The 19,199-nt window shown below is 43.5% G+C and overlaps 2 protein-coding genes across 4 annotated transcripts in view; both read right to left on the bottom strand.

The window, feature by feature from the left end:
• LOC309532588 (uncharacterized protein) overlaps window positions 1–2,974 on the bottom strand; it is a 44,046-nt gene extending 41,072 nt beyond the window's left edge. The window contains exon 1 of one of the 2 annotated variants that reach the window (XM_082223039.1): window positions 2,754–2,974. Coding sequence is in view for 1 of the 2 variants with exons in the window: in XM_082223038.1 (XP_082079164.1) it covers window positions 2,367–2,398 (32 nt within the window). In the remaining variant the exon portion in view is untranslated. Of the gene's footprint in view, window positions 1–2,366; window positions 2,414–2,753 lie in introns of those variants that run through there. The other variant, XM_082223038.1, reaches the window with a different exon arrangement.
• A 3,391-nt stretch (window positions 2,975–6,365) lies between these two features.
• Window positions 6,366–13,121, bottom strand: LOC309534593 (guanylyl cyclase-activating protein 2-like). 2 transcript variants are annotated; one of them, XM_082226851.1, is made up of 5 exons: window positions 12,545–13,121; window positions 12,225–12,374; window positions 10,309–10,417; window positions 8,134–8,262; window positions 6,366–7,338 (listed from the first exon to the last, which is right to left on the bottom strand). In XM_082226851.1, the coding sequence occupies exons 1-5, from the start codon at window positions 12,737–12,739 to the stop codon at window positions 7,169–7,171; spliced, it is 753 nt and encodes a 250-aa protein (XP_082082977.1). In that variant the 5' UTR covers window positions 12,740–13,121; the 3' UTR covers window positions 6,366–7,168. The 2 variants fall into 2 exon arrangements, with proteins under 2 accessions (XP_082082977.1, XP_082082978.1); XM_082226852.1 differs by lacking the exon at window positions 8,134–8,262 and having other exon boundaries at window positions 12,545–13,111.
• Between the last annotated feature and the right edge of the window lie 6,078 nt (window positions 13,122–19,199).

Here is a 19,199-nt window from a genome sequence, read left to right as displayed (position 1 = left end):
ATCACAGGTGGGAAGAGTGCTGCTGCACACAGGTCCTGCTTTGGGACTACTCAAATGCATAGCCAACCACTGTGAGGACAGGATGCTGGACCGGATGGCCCATTTGCCTAATCCAGCAGGATTGTTCTTATGTCCTTAAGGGCCTCAGATGAAGAGGTAAGTAGCTACATGGGGGAAGAAGTTTCCAAGCTATGGAAGGTCTTACAGATCAAAAGCAGCACTTTGAATTGGGCCCAGAAATGGACTGGGAACCAGTGAAGATAACAGAGTACTGGCATAATATTTGTGCAATACTCAGTTGCATCTATATTCTGTACCAACAGAAATATCCAGACAGTTTGTAAATGCAGCTCCACAAACAATGAACTGCAATGATCAGAATGAAAGGTTACCAGGCATAGATCACTGAAGAAAGGCTGTAAGTAGGGTCATAACTGGCATACCAACCTAAACTTGTAGAAGATGCTCCATGGCACAAAGAGTATTTGTCTTTTTATGTGCACATGCACCTATCCAGAAGTGCTATCCATATAGGAAATGTGAAGCAACCCAAAGCATTTTTCTTTGTCCTAAAAAGAGCACAGAATATTGAAATAATATATGCTTTAAAAAGTGCAAAATACTTTATAACCTGATCAGGCTGTGAAGCATTTTAAAAAGTACATTTTATTTCAATATTTTTTACTCTTTTAGGACAATGAAAAATGCATTAACAGCTATAAGTTTGCTGTATTACTAATTCTTTTGATTCTATCATTACAAATAGATTCCCCAATGCTGTTGTACCTTGTGGCAAGATGCTCTGCTTGCCTTAAAGTTACTGTTGTATGAATAAAATCTGATACAATGTTATCCATAACTTTAGGAGCTGTTCTTCAAATGTACTACATATTGACAGTTTTATAAGAACAGGTTGATTGGTTGGTTGCACAACATGTTTATCCACAAATGAAAAGGGCACACTAGAAGCTGGTTTATCTTTACAGGGGAATATTTTTACATTAAAATGCTTCCACAAAGGTAGTGAGAAGATCACTCAGAAGCCTAGGTGTGAATTACTTGAATAGAATACTGTGTTGTTTTACATGTTCTCTTGCAGAATACTTCCAAATGGGTGTATTGGGATAAAATTCCACATCCAGACTTGAACACTTACGCATTCTTCATTAAATTATCTTTCTACTGATATATAATTTTATGGTATTACTCCAAAAAAGTGGTGTGATGAGCCATCATTGCCAAAAGAAGATGACACCTTATTGGCTCTCTAAATCATGGGCAGGTAAACTAAGGCCTGGGGGCCAGATCCAGCCCAATTGCCTTCTAAATCCAGCCCACGGACGGTCCCGGAATCAGCGTGTTTTTACATGAGTAGAATGTGTGCTTTTATTTAAAATGCATCTTTGGGTTATTTGTGGGGCATAGGAATTTGTTCATTTCCCCCCTCCCTCCCAGGACTGGCCCCCTGCTGAAAAAGTTTGCTGACCCCTGTTCTAAACACTCCTTTTTCTGGTTATATAGCTATAACTATTGATAGAATACAGATAATTGAACAAACCTTGTTGCATTACATTCATCATTAAATTATCTTTCCATTTATATATAATTTTATGGTATTGCTCAAAATAAAAGTGGTGTTAGGTAAAGGTAAAGGTACCCCTGCCCGAACGGGCCAGTCTTGACAGACTCTGGGGTTTGTGCGCCCATCTCACATCTATTGGCCGGGGGCCAGCGCTGTCTGGAGACACTTCTGGGTCACGTGGCCAGCGTGATAAAGCTGCATCTGGTGAGCCAGCGCAGCACACGGAACGCCGTTTACCTTCCCGCTGGTAAGCGGTCCCTATTTATCTACTTGCACCCGGGGGTGCTTTCGAACTGCTAGGTTGGCAGGCGCTGGGACCGAGCAGCGGGAGCGCACCCCGCCGCGGGGATTCGAACCGCCGACCTTTCGATCGGCAAGCCCTAGGCGCTGAGGCTTTAGCCTACAGCGCCACCCATTACTAGCCATCAAACCTAGGAAATACACTTTTTCCAAAAGGTTTCCACAATTTTGGCCACTAGTGTATTTCAGCCCTGACTTGATGTCACCAACCCAATGCTTCTTCCATAGACCACATCAGGCTATAGAAAACTGACTCTCAGTCCTATATCCACTCAGAGGTCAGTCCTACTGGGTCCAACAGAACTTACTCCAAGACGGAGGTTCCTATGACTCTACCTAAGAAGGCAGCAGTGGCGACAGGAACTCCCCACCCGCTGCACCCAATGAGCAGTTACCGATAAAGGAGCAGTTCCTGGCTTCTCAGGTGAATCCCAAACACCACTAAAACAAGGAAGCGGCTCCCTAAAGAACTCAAATGACTAACCAAGCTAAGGAGACTTTCCTTTGCCCCTCCATTCCCCGCGAAGGGTTGTGGGGCGAAGGACTTCGGCTGCTCGAGAAACTGCTGAGCGACACAGTCGCACTTGCGGGGGGGGGGGTGAATCAATCTCTCTCTCTAGACAAGAAATAGTCCGGTTTCGAGAAGGCTCTCAAAGGACGGACAGCCGTATCTCTCGAAGGCATCCAACGGACTGGACTCCTGGACAACGGTCCTGCCTCCCCGGAGTTCCAGGTAAGAACCCCAAGGGCGAAGGGGGCGGGGCCTCCCTTCGGTTCCGTTGGGCAGGCGACCCTCGCTCTCTTTCTCTCTCTCTCGCCGCAGAAGCCCGGATGGAGGGTGGGGGAGGGGCCGGCAGCGCCCCGAACTCACCTGAGGGAAGGAAGAGTGTCGGCCGGGAGCGACGCGCTCACCGCCGCCTCAGCAGGACCCGAGCGAGCGCAGGCCGGACTTTATAGGCCGCCGCTGCTCCTCTTCTTCCTCCTCGGCCTCCTCCAGGTGGAGAGCCAGCCGGGAGAGTCATCCCGACACACCAGCGAAGGCCGCTGGCCGGGACCGGGTCGCTTTTCGGCGTGACGGCCGGGTTGTGCGTGCGTGCGTGCGTGCGTGCGCGAACCTGGCGTGCGTGCGCAGAGGCGTCGAGCGCAGCCAATCGGCGAGCACCCGTCCGGCCACTTTCCCCCTCCCTTGCGGTGTGGGGCCAACTCTTTCCATCCACCTGCCGGTGGGTGTCATGACAGGCAGGGGGAAAGGCAAAAGCCTCGCGTCCCGATTTTAATGCAGGACATTTCTTCGCGTAGCATTCGGAAAACGAGAGCGAAAGGGGGCGTGGAAAGGGTGGAGAGCGCCGTGAGCCGAGTCTTCTGCTCCCCACCTGTAATTCGAGCCATGGGTCGAGCATGGGGTGGGGGTGGGGGGAGGTGGAGAAAGCGCTGCTCAGAGGATCTCGAAATGCACGTGCGTTTTCGAAAAAGAGGACTATGATTTTTAATAAGTTACTCTGTTGGCTACAGCAGTGTATGGGGTGGTGCTGGCTGCGAGGCTTTGCCAACGACGGGTCTTTTATTAAGAAAATAGGTTTGGTTGGTTCCTCGGTTTCTCATATGTTCAGCCTATACTTTTTACCATTCTAAGGCCATGTTCAAATTTGTTCTTTCAACAAATATGGTAATACCCAGTGTTATTTTCTTCTTAAAAAAAAAGGTTAGCTGTGCTCTCATTTTGACTCAAGAAAACCACCATTTTATAGTTCGAATCGGGGAAAATAAATACAGTAAATGGACAAAAGTATGTACAAAGATTCACAAAATGTTTAGGGATGTGCATACCCCTGTGTACCCGCCCCCCAAAGCACTGGTAATACCCAACTCTCTTCTGTTTAGGTCGCTTTTTCTTTCCTTTCCATGGATTCTAGAACCACCACTAGAGGTCCTCTCTCACTCATTCAGAATGAGTAGCCCAGGAAAAGCTCATGATTTCAAAACACTCAGTAATAGAAACACTTGTCATTTTCATCCCCTCTCCTCCTCCCTTCCCAAAGGTCCTTTACCTCTCCCGCCCTGATCTTGCCACTGTGATCCATGCAACGGTCACCTCCAGGCTTGATTCTTGTAATTCACTCTACGTGGGGCTGCCCTTGAAACTGACCCAGAAACTCCAGCAGGTGCAGAATGCCGCGGCGAGACTCCTTACGGAGTCTTCTCCACAGGATCACATTCACCCGGTGCTATACCAGCTGCACTGGCTCCCGGTGGAATACAGGATCAAGTTTAAGGTGCTGGTTTTAACCTTTAAAGCCCTATACAGCCTAGGAGCCTCGTACCCACAGGACCACCTCTCCAGGTACGCCCCACGGAGGACCTTACGGTCTACAAATAATAACGCCTTGGAGATCACAGGCCTCAGAGAGATTAGGCTGGCCAGGGCCAGGGCCTTTTTGGCCTTGGCCTTGACCCCGGCCTGGTGGAACATTCTGCCACAAGAGATCAGGGCCCTGTGGGATTTGACATCTTTCCGTAGGGTCTGCAAGATGGAGTTGATCCACCAGGCCTTTAGTCAGGGCTCAGCCTGCCTCCCCTTTGTATAAGAACTAATACAAGAACTAATATGAAAGAGGCATCCCAGCATTCTCACATGCCCATATAAGATCAACGTAAACACTTGGGCCGATGAGCACTTACTGTTCCCAACCCTAACCCTGCGGAAAGCCATCTAATTAGACTTTAATTTGATTTCAAACTGGTTTTAGGTGGTAATTTAATTCTTGTTTGATTTTATACTAATGTTACTATATATTTGATGTTAGCCACCCTGAGCCCGACTTCGGCCAGGGAGGGTGGGATATAAATTAAAGTTTATTATTTATTATTATTATCATTTAAATTTGCAGCTTCTTTTCACACTTCCAGGCATCCTGTTTATTGAGTATTCATCCTGACTTTTGCAGGGAGACCAGGCAACATTGTCAATATAATATGCATTTTACTCACATTTGTTTGTGGGGAGATTAAGTGAGGTTGCAGCAAAGCAAGTATTATCCCATACTTTCTAGTGCATTTTTCTGTCACATTCCTTGTTGCAAAAAGTCCAGTCTTTTAAGGAAGCTGGTTTGCTTTGAAAGACCTCCCAGACAACGATAATTGAGCAACCTGAATTCACAGCATGTGGTTGAATCCTGCTTAAAAATAGCAAAAGCCTGGAAGCTTCTTAAGTGTGAGGAGGAAAATTTTAATTTCTAAAAAGATACCATATTTTTCACCCTATAAGACGCACTTTTTCCCCTCCAAAAATGAAGGGGAAATGTGTGTGCGTCTTATGGGGCGAATGCAGGCTTTCACTGAAGCCTGGAGAGCGAGAGGGGTTGGTGCGCACCGACCCCTCTTGCTCTCCAGGCTTCAGGAAGCTCTCCACAAGCCTTGGGAGCCCGCAGGAGTTCCCGTTGGGCTCCTTAGGCTTGCGGATAGCAGCCTGCATCTCGAAGCCAGGGGCGTGCACAGCGTGCCTTCCCGCTGTCCCCCGACCTGGTTTGGAGGCTGGCGGCGGGGAGAAGCGCACTTCTCCCTGCCGCCAGCCCCACAAGCTTGGGGGACAGCGGGGAGGCGGAGCGCCGCCATCCTGCAGTCCCCTGACCTGGTTTGGAGGCTGGCGGCAAGAAGAAGCTCACTTCTCCCCACCGCCAGCCCCACAAGCTCGGGGGACAGTGGGGAGGCGGAGCGCCGCCATCCCGCTGTCCCCCGACCTGGTTTGGGTTTCAGGCAGATATCCGCAAGGCGTGGGAGCCCGGCGGGAAGTCGCGCCGGTCTCCCAAGGCTTGTGGAGAGCTGCCTGTTCTGGGGTCGGGGGAAGCTCGGGCTTCCCCCGCCCCAGCCCCACGCCTGGGGGGGAAATAATTTTTTTTTCTTTATTCCCCCCCCCCCAAAAAAAGGTGCATCCTATGGGCCGGTGCACCCTATGGGGCAAAAAATACGGTAATTGCTGTCCTCAAGCACTTGCAGAAGTGCATTATATTTTAAGTGAACTGCTTCTCAAGCCAGGATATTTCTTTTCCCAGAAAAGCATTTTTCTTATGTGTGAAAACTGGTAGAGGTCATTCAAAAGAATTCAACTTGTACTTTTTTATTATCACTTTATGTAGCTCCTCTTATTAATTAAAAGAGATTCCAGAGCTAAGTACTGCTGAACATCCATACAAGTTAAGCCTAAGCTTGGGGGGGGGGTGGAGGAGATCGCAGTAGTTGCTTGACAGCTCATTGCTTAAAATAGCCTGGCTCAGCCTTGAGTCAGTTTGTTCTGCTGCATCTTTCTTTTTTGGTGGCTGGAAATGCTGTTCAGGCACAGCAGTTGCTTGCTTTGATGCACGCACACACAATGCTGTATTTAGCTAGTTATATGAGTATGTATTGTTTCATTCTGACTTTCTGAAGCAAAATGAAGTTCAGCACATCTTTATAAGTTGACGCTCCTTTAGAGGCACAAGCATTTGATTTTTTAAAAATGAATTTGTATTTATTGAAAAAATGATTGAGTTGAACAGACTTTATGAGAGTGTAAATGCAAGCTCATCTGTATGCAGTACTAGTCCCCAAACCATGCCAGCACTCTGAAATATTAAACTAGTTCTCTAGCAAGATTCAGTCGGCTGTCTTTTGGTTTCCTTGTACATACTCCTTGGAAATGAGTTTCATCTCCCACTGTGACAAGTGCTCAAATAGAATTCTTTTTCTCTCTTATTTGAATGAAGACACAATTGCAAGATTCTATGACCTTTGGTTATGCTTTGATCAGAACTAGGATGCATATATGAGAAAATGGGTGCAAGATTTGGGTCAAAGAATAACCAGGAAACAATGGAACTGGATTTGGGACAACTTCCATTCTATTATAATTTCTTCCTAAAGGAGAACTACTTAAAAACCCTCTGTATATGGCATTTAATGCCTTATGCATTGAATATATAAATTAGGATCTGATAAATGTTGGTGATGTGGATTAAATAAAACAGATTACAGACATATATTTTGGAATTGTTCTCAGACAGAAATATTCTGGAAATATGTTCAGGTTAATATCTCTGATATGTTAGGATATCACATACCCTTGGAACCTATTTTTTCTGCTTCGTTATCTGAAAGATGTTATTCTGGAAAATGATCAAGAGATAGTACTCAACTTCATAACTACTCCTTAGATTATATAATAGCTAAAATGCCTTGACCCATTTTGTACTTCTCATTTCATGGGATCAAAGGGCCATCATGCTGAAAATATTTCACATACAATAACCAATGCTAGGGAAGGTCTGATGACATGTCTTTCTCCTCCAGTGTTTGATCCTTTTCATCTGCATTCTTTTTTCTTTGGTGTTCAAGGATCCATTCTGTGGGATCTATGTTTAACATTTTCCTTACCCACTCATCTCTTTGCACTCCATCAACAAACTCTTTCAGTGAAATTTTTCCTGGAAGAATAATTTCAAAAATGGATTAAAAGAGGTTCGGCCATAACTTACCATATTTTTTGCTCTATAAGACTCACTTTTTCCCTCCTAAAAAGTAAGGGGAAATGCGTGTACGTCTTATGGAGCAAATGCAGGCTGCGCAGCTGTCCCAGAAGCCAGAACAGCTGCTTTCACTGCGCAGCGATCCCTCTTGCTGTTCTGGCTTCTGAGATTCAGAATATTTTTTTTCTTGTTTTCCTCCTCCAAAATCTAGGTGCGTCTTGTGGTCTGGTGCGTCTTATAGAGCGAAAAATACGGTAAACTAGTAGATCAGGGTATCAAACACAAGCTAGGAGACACATCAGAACTTTAAGGAATCTCCCGTGTACACAACAAAGGTCAGAATCATCTTTGGGACTGGGAAGCCAACGCCTTTCATATCTGAAGAAGTGTGTATCTGAAGAAGTGTGCATGCACACGAAAGCTCATACCAAGAACTAACTTAGTTGGTCTTTAAGGTGCTACTGGAAGGAATTTTTTTATTTTGCCTTTCATATCATGGAAGGGATGGCTTGCCATTTGCTCTTACTGAATAGTGTAGTGACTGCAGTGTATATTCTAAGAAGAGAATTGCTGTGCATTCCCAGATGGGTGAGTAGTTATGGTTACTCAGGAAATTTTCTTTAGGAGCCCCCAGAGCACAGCAATATTTCATTTATTTCCCTTTTACTGCTATAAATGTTTAAAGAAAGAGAGCTTAAGCCCCCCAGCCCTTTAGTTGTATATCAGATTGAAATTGGTTGTTTGGCATCTTACTACATTTGTTGGTGAAAATATGCCTGTGACACTCCTGGTCCTCTACTAAGCATGGGATTTGTTCCTCTGAGCTCTTTGAGTTTGACATCCTTGCTTCAGAGCAAGTGTTCTGTAGAGTGGAGTCTTGTTCTGCCACGGAAAGACCAAAGTAGATTATCTGTTATCATTACCCATAAATGAATATTATCTTACATACAAAGTACTTCATTTGCTGAGCTCCATCATATTATACGATGGGCCAGTATTATTCCCATTTACATAGGGGAAATGGAGTCTGAGCAACAGAAAGGGGAAACAAGTGCAGAGTGTTGCTTTGCAGCTCTTCTTCCTCCCAGCCATTGTTGGTCAGACATGGAAGGACAAGAGGAGCCATGGGGGCATGTTGTACTTGCCGTTTCCTGAAGCCAAGCCACTGACCTCAGTTTTTAACCAGGATACTTCTTAATAAACAATAAAGTCAAAACATCATTTTCTGTATAGTTTTGGTGACTCTTAGGTTCCTCCCAGGGAGTCTTTTAAGTGAGTCACTAAGAACTGTATTGTTCTGCCAGCCAAACAGTTATGCAACTGAGCAGCTGTCCTGAGAAGTCTTCTTTCGATAACCTCTATTGTGTATATATCATAGCTCACAGCTGAGGCATTATCAGAAAAGCTTAGCCCTCTTTTCTACATGATTGGCCATTCTTCCCAAATTCCCCTAGATAATTAACTTAGGCTGCAATCCTAAACAAACTTTCAAGGGAGGACGTCCCATTGAATAAGGTGGGACTTGCCTCTGAACAAACAGCTGTAAAGTTAGTGGCATTTGCCAGTCTTGCATAACTGGCAGCAACCAAGCGTCCATAACAGCTAATGCTCAAGACTCCGTCACACACCAGTGTAACCAAAAACTGGAAGGCAAAATGAGAGGGCTCTGCAAATAGTTTGCAAACTGTTATGTGTTTCCCTGGGCGGAGAGAGAGGATCCAGCAATAGGCAGAGCCTGGGGGGCACTTCACTCACAGCAGCAAAGCTTTAGTATAAAACTGACCAAGCTGCTGTGCTAAAACTGGAAGCTGCAGAGAGGCAGTGGGTATGTGGGAGCTTCTGGACAGAGGAGTTCCTCTCCTGGCTAGGACGGTTTAAGCCCTGTATGATTAATTCTCAAAATGCAGGTCTTCATCCACAAATTAGTGAGCTACATAGGATGCAACAGTCTGTTGATATGAATAGCATTCGAGCCAAATGGCCTCAAATATTTGTCTTCTGTTCTTGAAACGTGATGTGTCAAGAGCAGAGATATGTCTGAAAACTAGTATTTCTGTGTTATACTGAAAATATGACTGCACTGACGGCACTGTGTTATGCAACAATATTAGAGCTTGCAGGCTCTTGAACTTAAAGTGTGGTACCTGACAGGGCCTAGAGGCAGAGGCCAGAGTATTTGGATGATTAGCCTAGGGTTGAGCCCAGCACTCTTTTGTGGGTCCAGAACAGAACCCTTCACTTTTGGAGCAGATATGGGAGTAGCACCTAATACAAAAGCCATCCATTCACTTAAAGTGCACAGCTAAAAGACACAGATGCTGGGGGAGAAACAGCCTGGCACTTTCCTTTTTTGGCAGTGAGCCTGAAAGCTAAAACTTGCCAGTTCATTTTTTCCGAATGGTCAGCATTGTTCCCAGGTAGTATATCTCAACATATTTGTTCAAAGAGGAATTGTTGGCATCTCTCTGTCTCAGAAGACAATGGAGTGCGTCTTCAGGGGTGAAGTCAAACCACTGTGTTGTGACCTCCCCAGGACACAAACCTGGGCAGTGTGTGTGGAGGTCCTGGGCTGCCCAGACTACAAGATTCACTGATGTGGTCCAAAAGACAGCAGAGCAATACATTTGGCAACAGCTTGGCTGCAGGAGTTGCCGGAAAGCGCCACCTGTGTTAGGGACTCTACTCTGGAATTACGTAGGGTTTACTCCCTAACCATTTTTCTCTCGAAGACACTCTACAAAGCAGTGGAAGTTTGGGATCAGAGATTCCTTCTCCTAGAAGAGCTACTTTCCCAGGCTGACGAGCCCAATCTGCCCCTCACTTCTGCCTCTACGGCAAATGCAGAGCCATTGGACCCACTATCACTTATATGCCACTACACCACCTTTTGGAAGCCCACAGATAATTCTAACAATAAAGTACATTTACCATCATTGTTTTCATCCATAAGTTGAAATATTCTGTTACACACTTCCTCCAGGGTTGACATCTGAGTATCCATATTTCTTGCCCATCCTTGTTTGACATTATAGACACTCTGGGGAAAATTAATTTAATAATTAAAAAAACCACACGTATTTATATGGCACCGTCCATACATGGCACTTTACAAAGTCACTTACAAATTGGTTGTCAACACACAAGGGAAATAGGAGAGGAAGGGGACGAAGGCAGGGGTAGAAAGTAACAAACATAGCGAACTAAAACCCATGCCTGGGTAGGCTTGCTGAAATAAACAGGATTTCAGCAGGCACCTAAATCAATTTACAGTAGTGAGAGCATTCGCAAGGGATTGTAAAGGATAGATTTTGCTGCAGTAAAAAAAAGTTCCTCTCAAATTCAGAACAAACATATGGCATTTGTATACTTCAAATTCCGTTGATCAAAGTGGTTGAACAGGTATGTATGAGGCAAGATAATGTCACAAGTAAACTAGTCCCAAGCCGTTAGCAGTTTTATATACCAGCAGTAAAACCTTGACTTGGCCTGGTAACAAACTGGCAGTCCATGCAAATCCTTTTGCAAACCACTTAGAGACTGTTTGGGTATTAAGCAATGTATGATAAATCTTCTTGCACAAATCAATGCTCCTACTATGTGTGCATTAATGACACACACACTGGCCAAGATCTGGTGCAACTTCTCTGGGGTGAGACACTATCTATGGACCAATATGGGCATGGATTCTGTTATTCTTCCTGACATTGTTTTTAGAGGTTGTTTTCCCCATATGTTTTTTATAGGCTATCAGCACTTTTGGAGTTGATGTATCTAGCCATTTATTTTCCCAGGGGAGGTTGGGAGACTCCTGCATGCAGCAGTCAGGATAAAGCTTATTCCTGTAGTTCAGTGCCCTAAATGGAGGCATCATTTTGTCAAACTCCCACAGATGAGTCTGTGTCATTCGGAGCAGATGGAGGGACAAACCATGTACACCCTAACAGAGGAGGGTGCAAAATAAGGGAGCAGTTTGTGTCAGACAGTGAGTGAGGTGTGCATAACAAGGAAACAAGGCAGCAGCAGCAAATTAGACACTAGTGACAGCAAGTCAGAAAAACTGAGAAATACATCCACAAAGCCCTGGACAATGCAACCTGAACTTCAGGTCAAAAATTATGGCACTGATTCTTTTCAATACAATTGGGGTTCTTATAAACTAAGGCAGCCTCCCTACACAAGTACAGAAAGTTGCTAAGAGAGCTGGGAGTTCCTTACTCCCCACTCTCAATCCAGAATTCATATATATACTGTATATATTTTTAGACTTTGTCCCAGAGTAGTGATCTGTCCCTTTCTTTCCATGTCCCGGTCAGATTGGAAAGGGCAGCTGTGTGTATGCATATTAATGATACCAATGGAAACAATCTCTCATTTTCCTCCTTTCAATATGATCATTGTGCAGCATTCAAATTTTGACTTAAATCATGCCATAAGGCTGATCTCTCCCCCCCCCCCCCCGTTCTTCATCTGACACCTGGGACGTATAGCCCACCTGCCATTCATTTCTTTTAGTAGTCTTTTAGATTCAGCTAAAAGCCAGTGTAGTGGTTAGGTTGTTGGACCTGGGAGACCAGAGTTTAAATCCCCACTCAGCCTTGAAGCTCACTGGATGGCCTTCCTCCAGACGCCACTTCTCAGCCTAATCTACTTCGCAGGATTGTTGGGATTGTGTGAAGACAGGGAGAATCCTGAGCACCACCTTCAGCTCCTTGGAGAATAGGTGGGATGTAGATGCAGTGAAATAAAGAATAATTCATGGTAAAGAGGTTCAACCAATCTCATGGTTTGGCGTAATCCTGCCAAGTCATAGCTGGGGCCCCTCTTCCTCTAGAAGGACTTCTTACCTTCACCATTTTCCTTAGTTCACCCTTATCAAGAAAGCCATTCCTGTTGGTGTCGTACACTTTAAATGACCACTTCAGTTTGTGCTCAAGTTTCCCTCTGAGTACTAGGTTTAAAATTGCTACGTATTCCAAAAAGTCTATCATGTTATCCTGAAACATTAATAGAAAAGCAATCACTTGAAAACATCAATATTTTTAAAATTATCCAAACAGAAATGGCAGAACAATCATAATTTTTGCTGGGTGCTTCTAGCCTCCAACCTGAATTAGATGGATGTACACAGAAGTTATCTACAAGTGTTTTTGAAAATTATACTCACCCCATTCGTGTCAAAGGATTTAAATGCATTCTCAGCATATTCAGATGCTTCATTCTGGCTGGTAATGCCAAAAAACTGCTTAAATTCATGCAAATGGAGACCTCCGCTGGGGCATTCTAGAACAAACTTTTTGTACATATCCTGTAATTCTGCCACCTCTGTTCCTTTCATGTTACCAGTGTGGAGCTGCCCCATGCTCTAAGAACAGTTAAACCCCAGTGAGGCTTCAAATGCCTTATAAATATTCTACCCTGAAAGTGTAAGTAACTTACAGTGATGTTATGAAACAAAGATTTGTCTTAAAGCTTTAAACCAGAACAATGGGCAGCTTCTATAATCCAAACACAATGCCTTTCTTATTGTGTCCAGACAATTGAGAGCATTTTCTCTTAGCAGAGTAGCTTGCATCATAGTTATATTTTTGGAGTTCTAATAATGCCAATGCTCTCATGTTGACCACATTGCATGCAGTCTTGGAACTGGGCTGCAACAAAGTACAACAATCCTTAGTAACAACATGGCTACAGCGGAGGCATCCTGCAAATGGAAAAGGAGGACAAGGTCATTCAGTTAGATCACTTGTTCGTTGCAAAATATCTGAGGGGCTGCCTCCCACAGTTGATGGAGATTTCCATTCAAATGGTGTGTGTGCAATGTGTCATGTGATTATGTGGGATGGGGCTTACCAGGGCTCCTACAATATTTTATTCAGGTTGGCACCCTTGTCCCCTTGTATAAGGTTATTAACAAATAGTTAAAAACAATACACATATTATTTGGGCTATCCACTGTCCATGCAGAAATATGTATATTGGGGAAAACATGTAAGAAGCTTAAGACTAATGAATACCAAAGTAACATTTTTTTACGAAATAGAAGAAATGGCACTTTTTTGTGTTTGTTTGAGGCATAGCAGTGTATGATTCTGACAGCACAAGAAGATGGGGTTGTGGGAAATTCATGACTGGATCTCAGATTTATAAAAGGTTAAATATAGCTGCTGGGAACCCTGATATGGATTGGGACCATGGCACGAGGGAAAGCAGGTTTAACAATCCTCACATATAACACACACAGATTTTGCCAATAGGTGTACAAGCATACATTGCCCTGCTTAGGAGGTGGAATAATATTTTTATCATCACCATTGCTACGTAGCGTTGGCCAACGTGGCTAACAACAACCAACATACAACTAGGAACAACATCAACAAAAAGATAAACAGCCTGTTAAAAACAACAGCAGATAGCACATATAAACTTGACAGGTCAAAATCCCGTTTAAATAAAAGGTGTCTTAAATTTAGTGCAGAAGAGCAACAAAGAGGGGGCTAAATGGTGTTCCCTGCAATGGAAGTTCCACAGCCTGGGCACCAAACATACTTCAGACATTGTTGGGACAGCAAGAAAGGAATCTTTCAGAGGTTTGTGTAGAAAGCGATCCTAAGTGAGGTTAGGATATGACTGCATCCTGTCCATTGTTTTCATCATAAAGCAGGGGCAGGGACCAGAATGACAGGGACAGAAGTCGTCTCTTTGGGATTTTAAATTGCTAGCTGCCATGAAAATGCTTCATAACCACCTAGTTTTCACAAGAAAAGGAAACAAACATGCAGGATGAATCATCACATGCCAGGTTTAATTAGTTGTGAGTGAGCTTTGATAACAAGAGCCTGAGAAAGGTCAATACAACACATTGCGTAAGGCTTGCCATTGTGGAATCTGCAAAGATTCAACATAATGGAAAATGAGACAGCTAGTCTGGACCCAGATTTTCTTCAATGAGAAATTATTTACCATTGATTCTATTAATTCTGAAGAAATACATAGTGCTGAGGAAGCTTAACAAAACGAGACTGTGATGCCATCAATCAATACAGCTCGGTCTACCACAGGGATGTTATTCCAGCAGATTTACGACACAAATGCAATGAAAACTTCAGGTATCAACTTTAAGGTCAGGTTCCTGCAGAGAGGGATGATTCTGGGGGGGGGGGTGTATATAGTCAGGAATGCTGGCCAATCCAGCAGGCAGGCCTGGCCATGCCATTTATTAGGAAGATATCCATGATAGCTGGTGGATGTTTCCTCAAGAGCCAAGAAACAGCCAGAACTCACCTGACAGTTCTGAATGGGGAGAAACTACTAGAGAAGGTCAAATGCCTCCCACCGCCAAGCTAAGGTGGACTCTGTGGTAAAGATCATTTTAGACCAAGCACAAGCTTTAGTGTAAGCTAAAGCATATAGGGACTCATGTGGGTCCTTTGGGGGGGAAACCATATAAACTTCCCTACAGCATCAGCCACAGTCTGAAGGTAAGAAATCCTTACCTAACAGCATCTCCTCTCAATCCTGTGCTACTTACAAGGGGGTGTTCAGTGTCTTGCTTGAGCTGAAGTCTTCTTACAAAGACCTTGACCAAACCAGGGCCTCCCCTTCAGTTCCTGGGGCAGCTGCCTCAAGCTACAGGTGTGGCTGAGTATCGAGAAGAAGCTACAGCTTCAAGTCCAACTTGGTCATCACTACCTTTCAGAATTTCATCAGTGGTCAACGCCCCCCAAACCCCACCTATGCTTCTCAGCCTCTTAATGCAACCTGTGTGTTGCCTCCAACACCATTTGCCATCTTGAGCTGTGTTCATAGCCACCCCCTCCCCAAATGGTTGGTTGCTTCCAGCTATTTGTCACTGTTACCTTTCAAAACTGCGTCCATGGCCACCCCATGATCTATATTTGGTGTTAAGTAGTGAAATGGTGCTGTGGGTTAAACCACAGAGCCTAGGACTTGCCGATCAGAAGGTCGGCAGTTTGAATCCCTGCGACGGGGTGAGCTCCCCTTGCTTGGTCCCAGCTCCTGCCAACCTAGCAGTTCGAAAGCACGTCAAAGTGCAAGTAGATAAATAGGTACCGCTCTGGCAGGAAGGTAAATGGCGTTTCCGTGCGCTGCTGTGGTTCGCCAGAAGTTTAGTCATGCTGGCCACATGACCCGGAAGCTGTACACCGGCTCCCTCGGCCAATAAAGCGAGATCCGCAATGCCAGAGTCAGCCACGACTGGACCTAATGGTCAGGGGTCCCTTTACCTTTACCTAGTGAGGTGGCCAAGTTTGCTAATGATATCAAATTACATTCAGGATGTTAAAACAGGTGTTAAGGAGGACTCTACAAAGGCCACACCTACATCTTATATTTAAAGCCATATTATACACTTTAACAGTCATGGCTTGCCCCAACAAATACTGGGAGCTCAAGAATTTTTGGATGCCTAGATCCAGGTTTGGGGCAAGTACTCTTTGGTGAGAGAACCCCAGCAGAGATTTAAAATCACAAAATATGCAGCAAAGTAAAATGTGGAAAGATGGGCTGTTAGACCTTTAAAATATGCTCTGCTCAGTGCCTTCCAAAGTTCCCCTCTTCCCTTAGCATACAAAAAGACCACAAGTTCAGTAAGTTTAAAATGGTTTACTTATTCCTTTTTTTATTTCTTCACTTTATTTCATTTAATTGAAATATTTTCAATAAGATATAAACACATTAAAAATGGTTTGCTTACAAACTCATCAGAGGCCAGATTCATGTGCTTTTAAATACAGCATTCAAAAAAATGTTGCACAAGCAATAAAACTTGGCTTAGTTCTGAAGTAGTGAATATTCCTAACTTAATTGGTATAGGAACTCAAGAGTGGCTTGTTGGAACCATGCGGTCTGGCCTTGGAGCAACCAGCTGAAACCTCACACACTGAGCTTCTCAACTACTGGGAGAAAACAATAGGCTTGATTGCCTAGTTGCTCCCAAAGTGAGGTAAGCCTGGCAAGATACGTTTTCTCTATGGTCTTACCCCTTCATGCATTCATCAGACTTAAGTATGATGATTGTATGAGGCTGGTTATCCCACACTTAATCCTTTTCAAGAGCAGCTGATAAGGTTCTGCTCAGGCTTTACCCTGGAGGATAAGATAGACAGATTCCCATTACAGGGCTTTTCCAATAACAACTCCCTTACTTTGCAGTTCACTTTGCAGGGACACAATTGTTGTCCCAGGGCTTTTTTGTTCAAGTAAATTATTTTTTTAGACCTGCCTATAATGTTTAATGATGTTTTCTCTTGCAATTATAACTAATTTCAGGATCAGGTTACATGCAAAGACTTATTGATTGCTTTTTACCGGTTTTATATGCATGTCGGTTCATTTGCTTCTGGAGATAAATAAAACTATGCTTTTTTAACATGAAGGTAATACCATTTTTTTTTCACTAGATGAGCAGATGAACAATAAGCAGCAACACAGGGAATGCATTTGTGAAATTTGATAATAGCTCTGATTTTTTTCAGGACTTCAGCAAATATTAATGAATTTATATTATTCCAAGGGTTTTGTAGTAAAATATGTAAACATTTCCAGTAGAATTCCACCAGCCCAACAGAAGTGAGCCATTCTCAGTGAACCATTAACAGACACTCTTGGTTAAACATTCCATGGAAAAATGGTTGAGAATGACTGAATCATTGATGTCTGAATAACTGAACTGCATGATGGATGTATTTTTTGAGAGCAGTTGCCTAAAACAATGCTCTTCTAAGTGAACTCCAACTGCAAATCTATTGCAAATCTCCATGTGATCTCCAGATGAAGGGTGGAATAGAAATTTAATTAATAGACAATTTATTACGGTCAGACCAGCTTGTATAACACAATAATGACAGCATTCATAAAGATAAAATATACAATTGGAGCAGTTTGCAGCTGTAGCTCCTGAATTAAAATTGAGATATATACCTGTACATGTACGCGTACAACTGAGATTTGGGCTACCATAAAAATTGACCCTGAGGCGCCCCAAGGGCGACATCAGCTTTCCCCTAGTAAACTTTTATTCTAGAGGATGATTTGTGCCTACAAATCTGGGTGTAGAATCTGGCTCCCAGCCAAGCTCTTAATAATAGTTTGTTTATACATGAGCATTATTGTACTATTAACCATAAGGAGTTGCTTTAGGCATATTTTAAAGGGGGGCATGGTCTAAAACTATTTGTGCAAGCAAGTATACTTATCTGTAAGCAAGGGGCTACTCATATTCCAGAGACAGGTGGCTGCAACTCCTGTGCTACATCATTGTGATGGGTTCCACAATCTTATGTTGTTGTTTTTCCAGGAGAAAGGAATTGCCATCTGCAATAGATCCACCCACCATGGAGGAGTTGAATAACTTTGCATGTGTAATTGGGGGCTTCAATTTAAACCATAGTATTTTATATTGAAAATTATTAGGTACCTTGTTAAGTATACTGAAGTCCAGAGTCATGTTTCTGCCCTAATTATTTGCGTGCTTTTACAACACCTTAGCCTTCAACATGGGAGTTCCATTTCTGTTACGTTTTATAGCACATCTCCTTGCCTTCATTTTGATTTAAAGCCTATCCAAATAGGTTAATAAACAAGCTGCAGCAGTTTCCTAAAGGTAGCCTATTTCGTCTCAGGTAGCAACATGTTATCCACGTCGCCTTGAAAATGACCTTCATTTCCTTCTACCCACTTGTGCAAAATTTGTGATGGGTCCCTACTTTTAAACATGACAGCTTTGGTGAACCAGTTTCCTATAGCAGCTTTGGCATGGATGAATAATAAAATAATAATAATAGTAGTAGTAATTTATTTATACCTCACCCATTTGGCTGGGTTTCCCCAGCCACTTTGGGCGGCTTCCAACAAAACACTAAAATACAATAATCTATTAAACATTAAAAGCTTCCCTAAACAGGGCTGCCTTTAGATGTCAAAGAGAAAAATAGCTACCAAACTTCTGGTGGGAGGGTGTTCCACAGGGCGGGTGCCACTACTGAGAAGGCCCTCTGCCTGGTTCCCTGTAACTTGGCTTCTCGCAGCAGGGGACTATTGGGCAGTGTTCAAGTAACCTTCATGTTATCCAGTGACACTAATAAATGGCCAGTGACATCCCCATCATTGCTCTGAACTCATAGTTGGAGAGCATTTCAACTAATTTAGCAACCCTTATCAAGGGACACGACTTATTGAGTGAGAGTGCCATTGTGGTTTTAGAAATATTTTAAACATGTGAAAGGTTGTGCATAAACAAGTATAAAAGCAACAAAACATCACCAACCAAGCTGCTCTTTGTATAGCGAATTATAAAACATCCCATCATGCTTGTTGGGTAAGTTAAACATGTGCTGCAGAACTGAGATTCCAAGGATTGTTGGCAGGCAAGTTAAACAGAACACAAAGAAAAATTGGCACTAGACAGTGAGTGTCTATTATATTATCTGTGAGCTGCAGATCTTGATAAAACATTGTCTGAAATGCTGCCCCATTTAATCCTAGAGTACAATAATACATTCGGACCCGTGATGGGATGTCACAAGACGCTGCTCAGGGTCACTGGACTACAAGGTTACTGCAAGCATTGGCATGAGGAAACTTATGATGAAGTGGAGATTAGGACTGTCCAAATAACGCCTTCTGAACTCTTACCCACCATGTGAAATATGCCTCACTAGAAATACTTCCTTATAGCCATGTTGGGAAGAAAGAATAGGAACCGTAAGTGTATTTGACAGTAGCCAGCAAAAATATGCTTTCTACGGGTGCAACTGGTTGCAAGTTGTGGTGTGGAAACAGAGGCCCATGATGAAAGGGTA

The sequence above is a fragment of the Podarcis vaucheri genome, assembly GCF_965113315.1.
Source record: "Podarcis vaucheri genome assembly, chromosome: 1".
Lineage (NCBI taxonomy): Eukaryota > Metazoa > Chordata > Lepidosauria > Squamata > Lacertidae > Podarcis > Podarcis vaucheri.
Note: the sequence above shows the minus strand (reverse complement) of the source record. Positions and strands in the feature narration are given on the sequence as shown.

Bases quoted from the DNA above. Each gene is read 5' to 3' on its own strand.
- LOC309534593 (XM_082226851.1), bottom strand. From the start codon at position 12,739: ATGGGGCAGCTCCACACTGGTAACATGAAAGGAACAGAGGTGGCAGAA. The intron at 12,375-12,544 runs GTGAGTATAATT...TTAATGTTTCAG, and splicing joins AATCCTTTGACACGAATGGG to GATAACATGATAGACTTTTT. The intron at 7,339-8,133 runs GTAAGATGCCAA...TTATTCTTCCAG, and splicing joins TATTTTCACCAACAAATGTA to GAAAAATTTCACTGAAAGAG.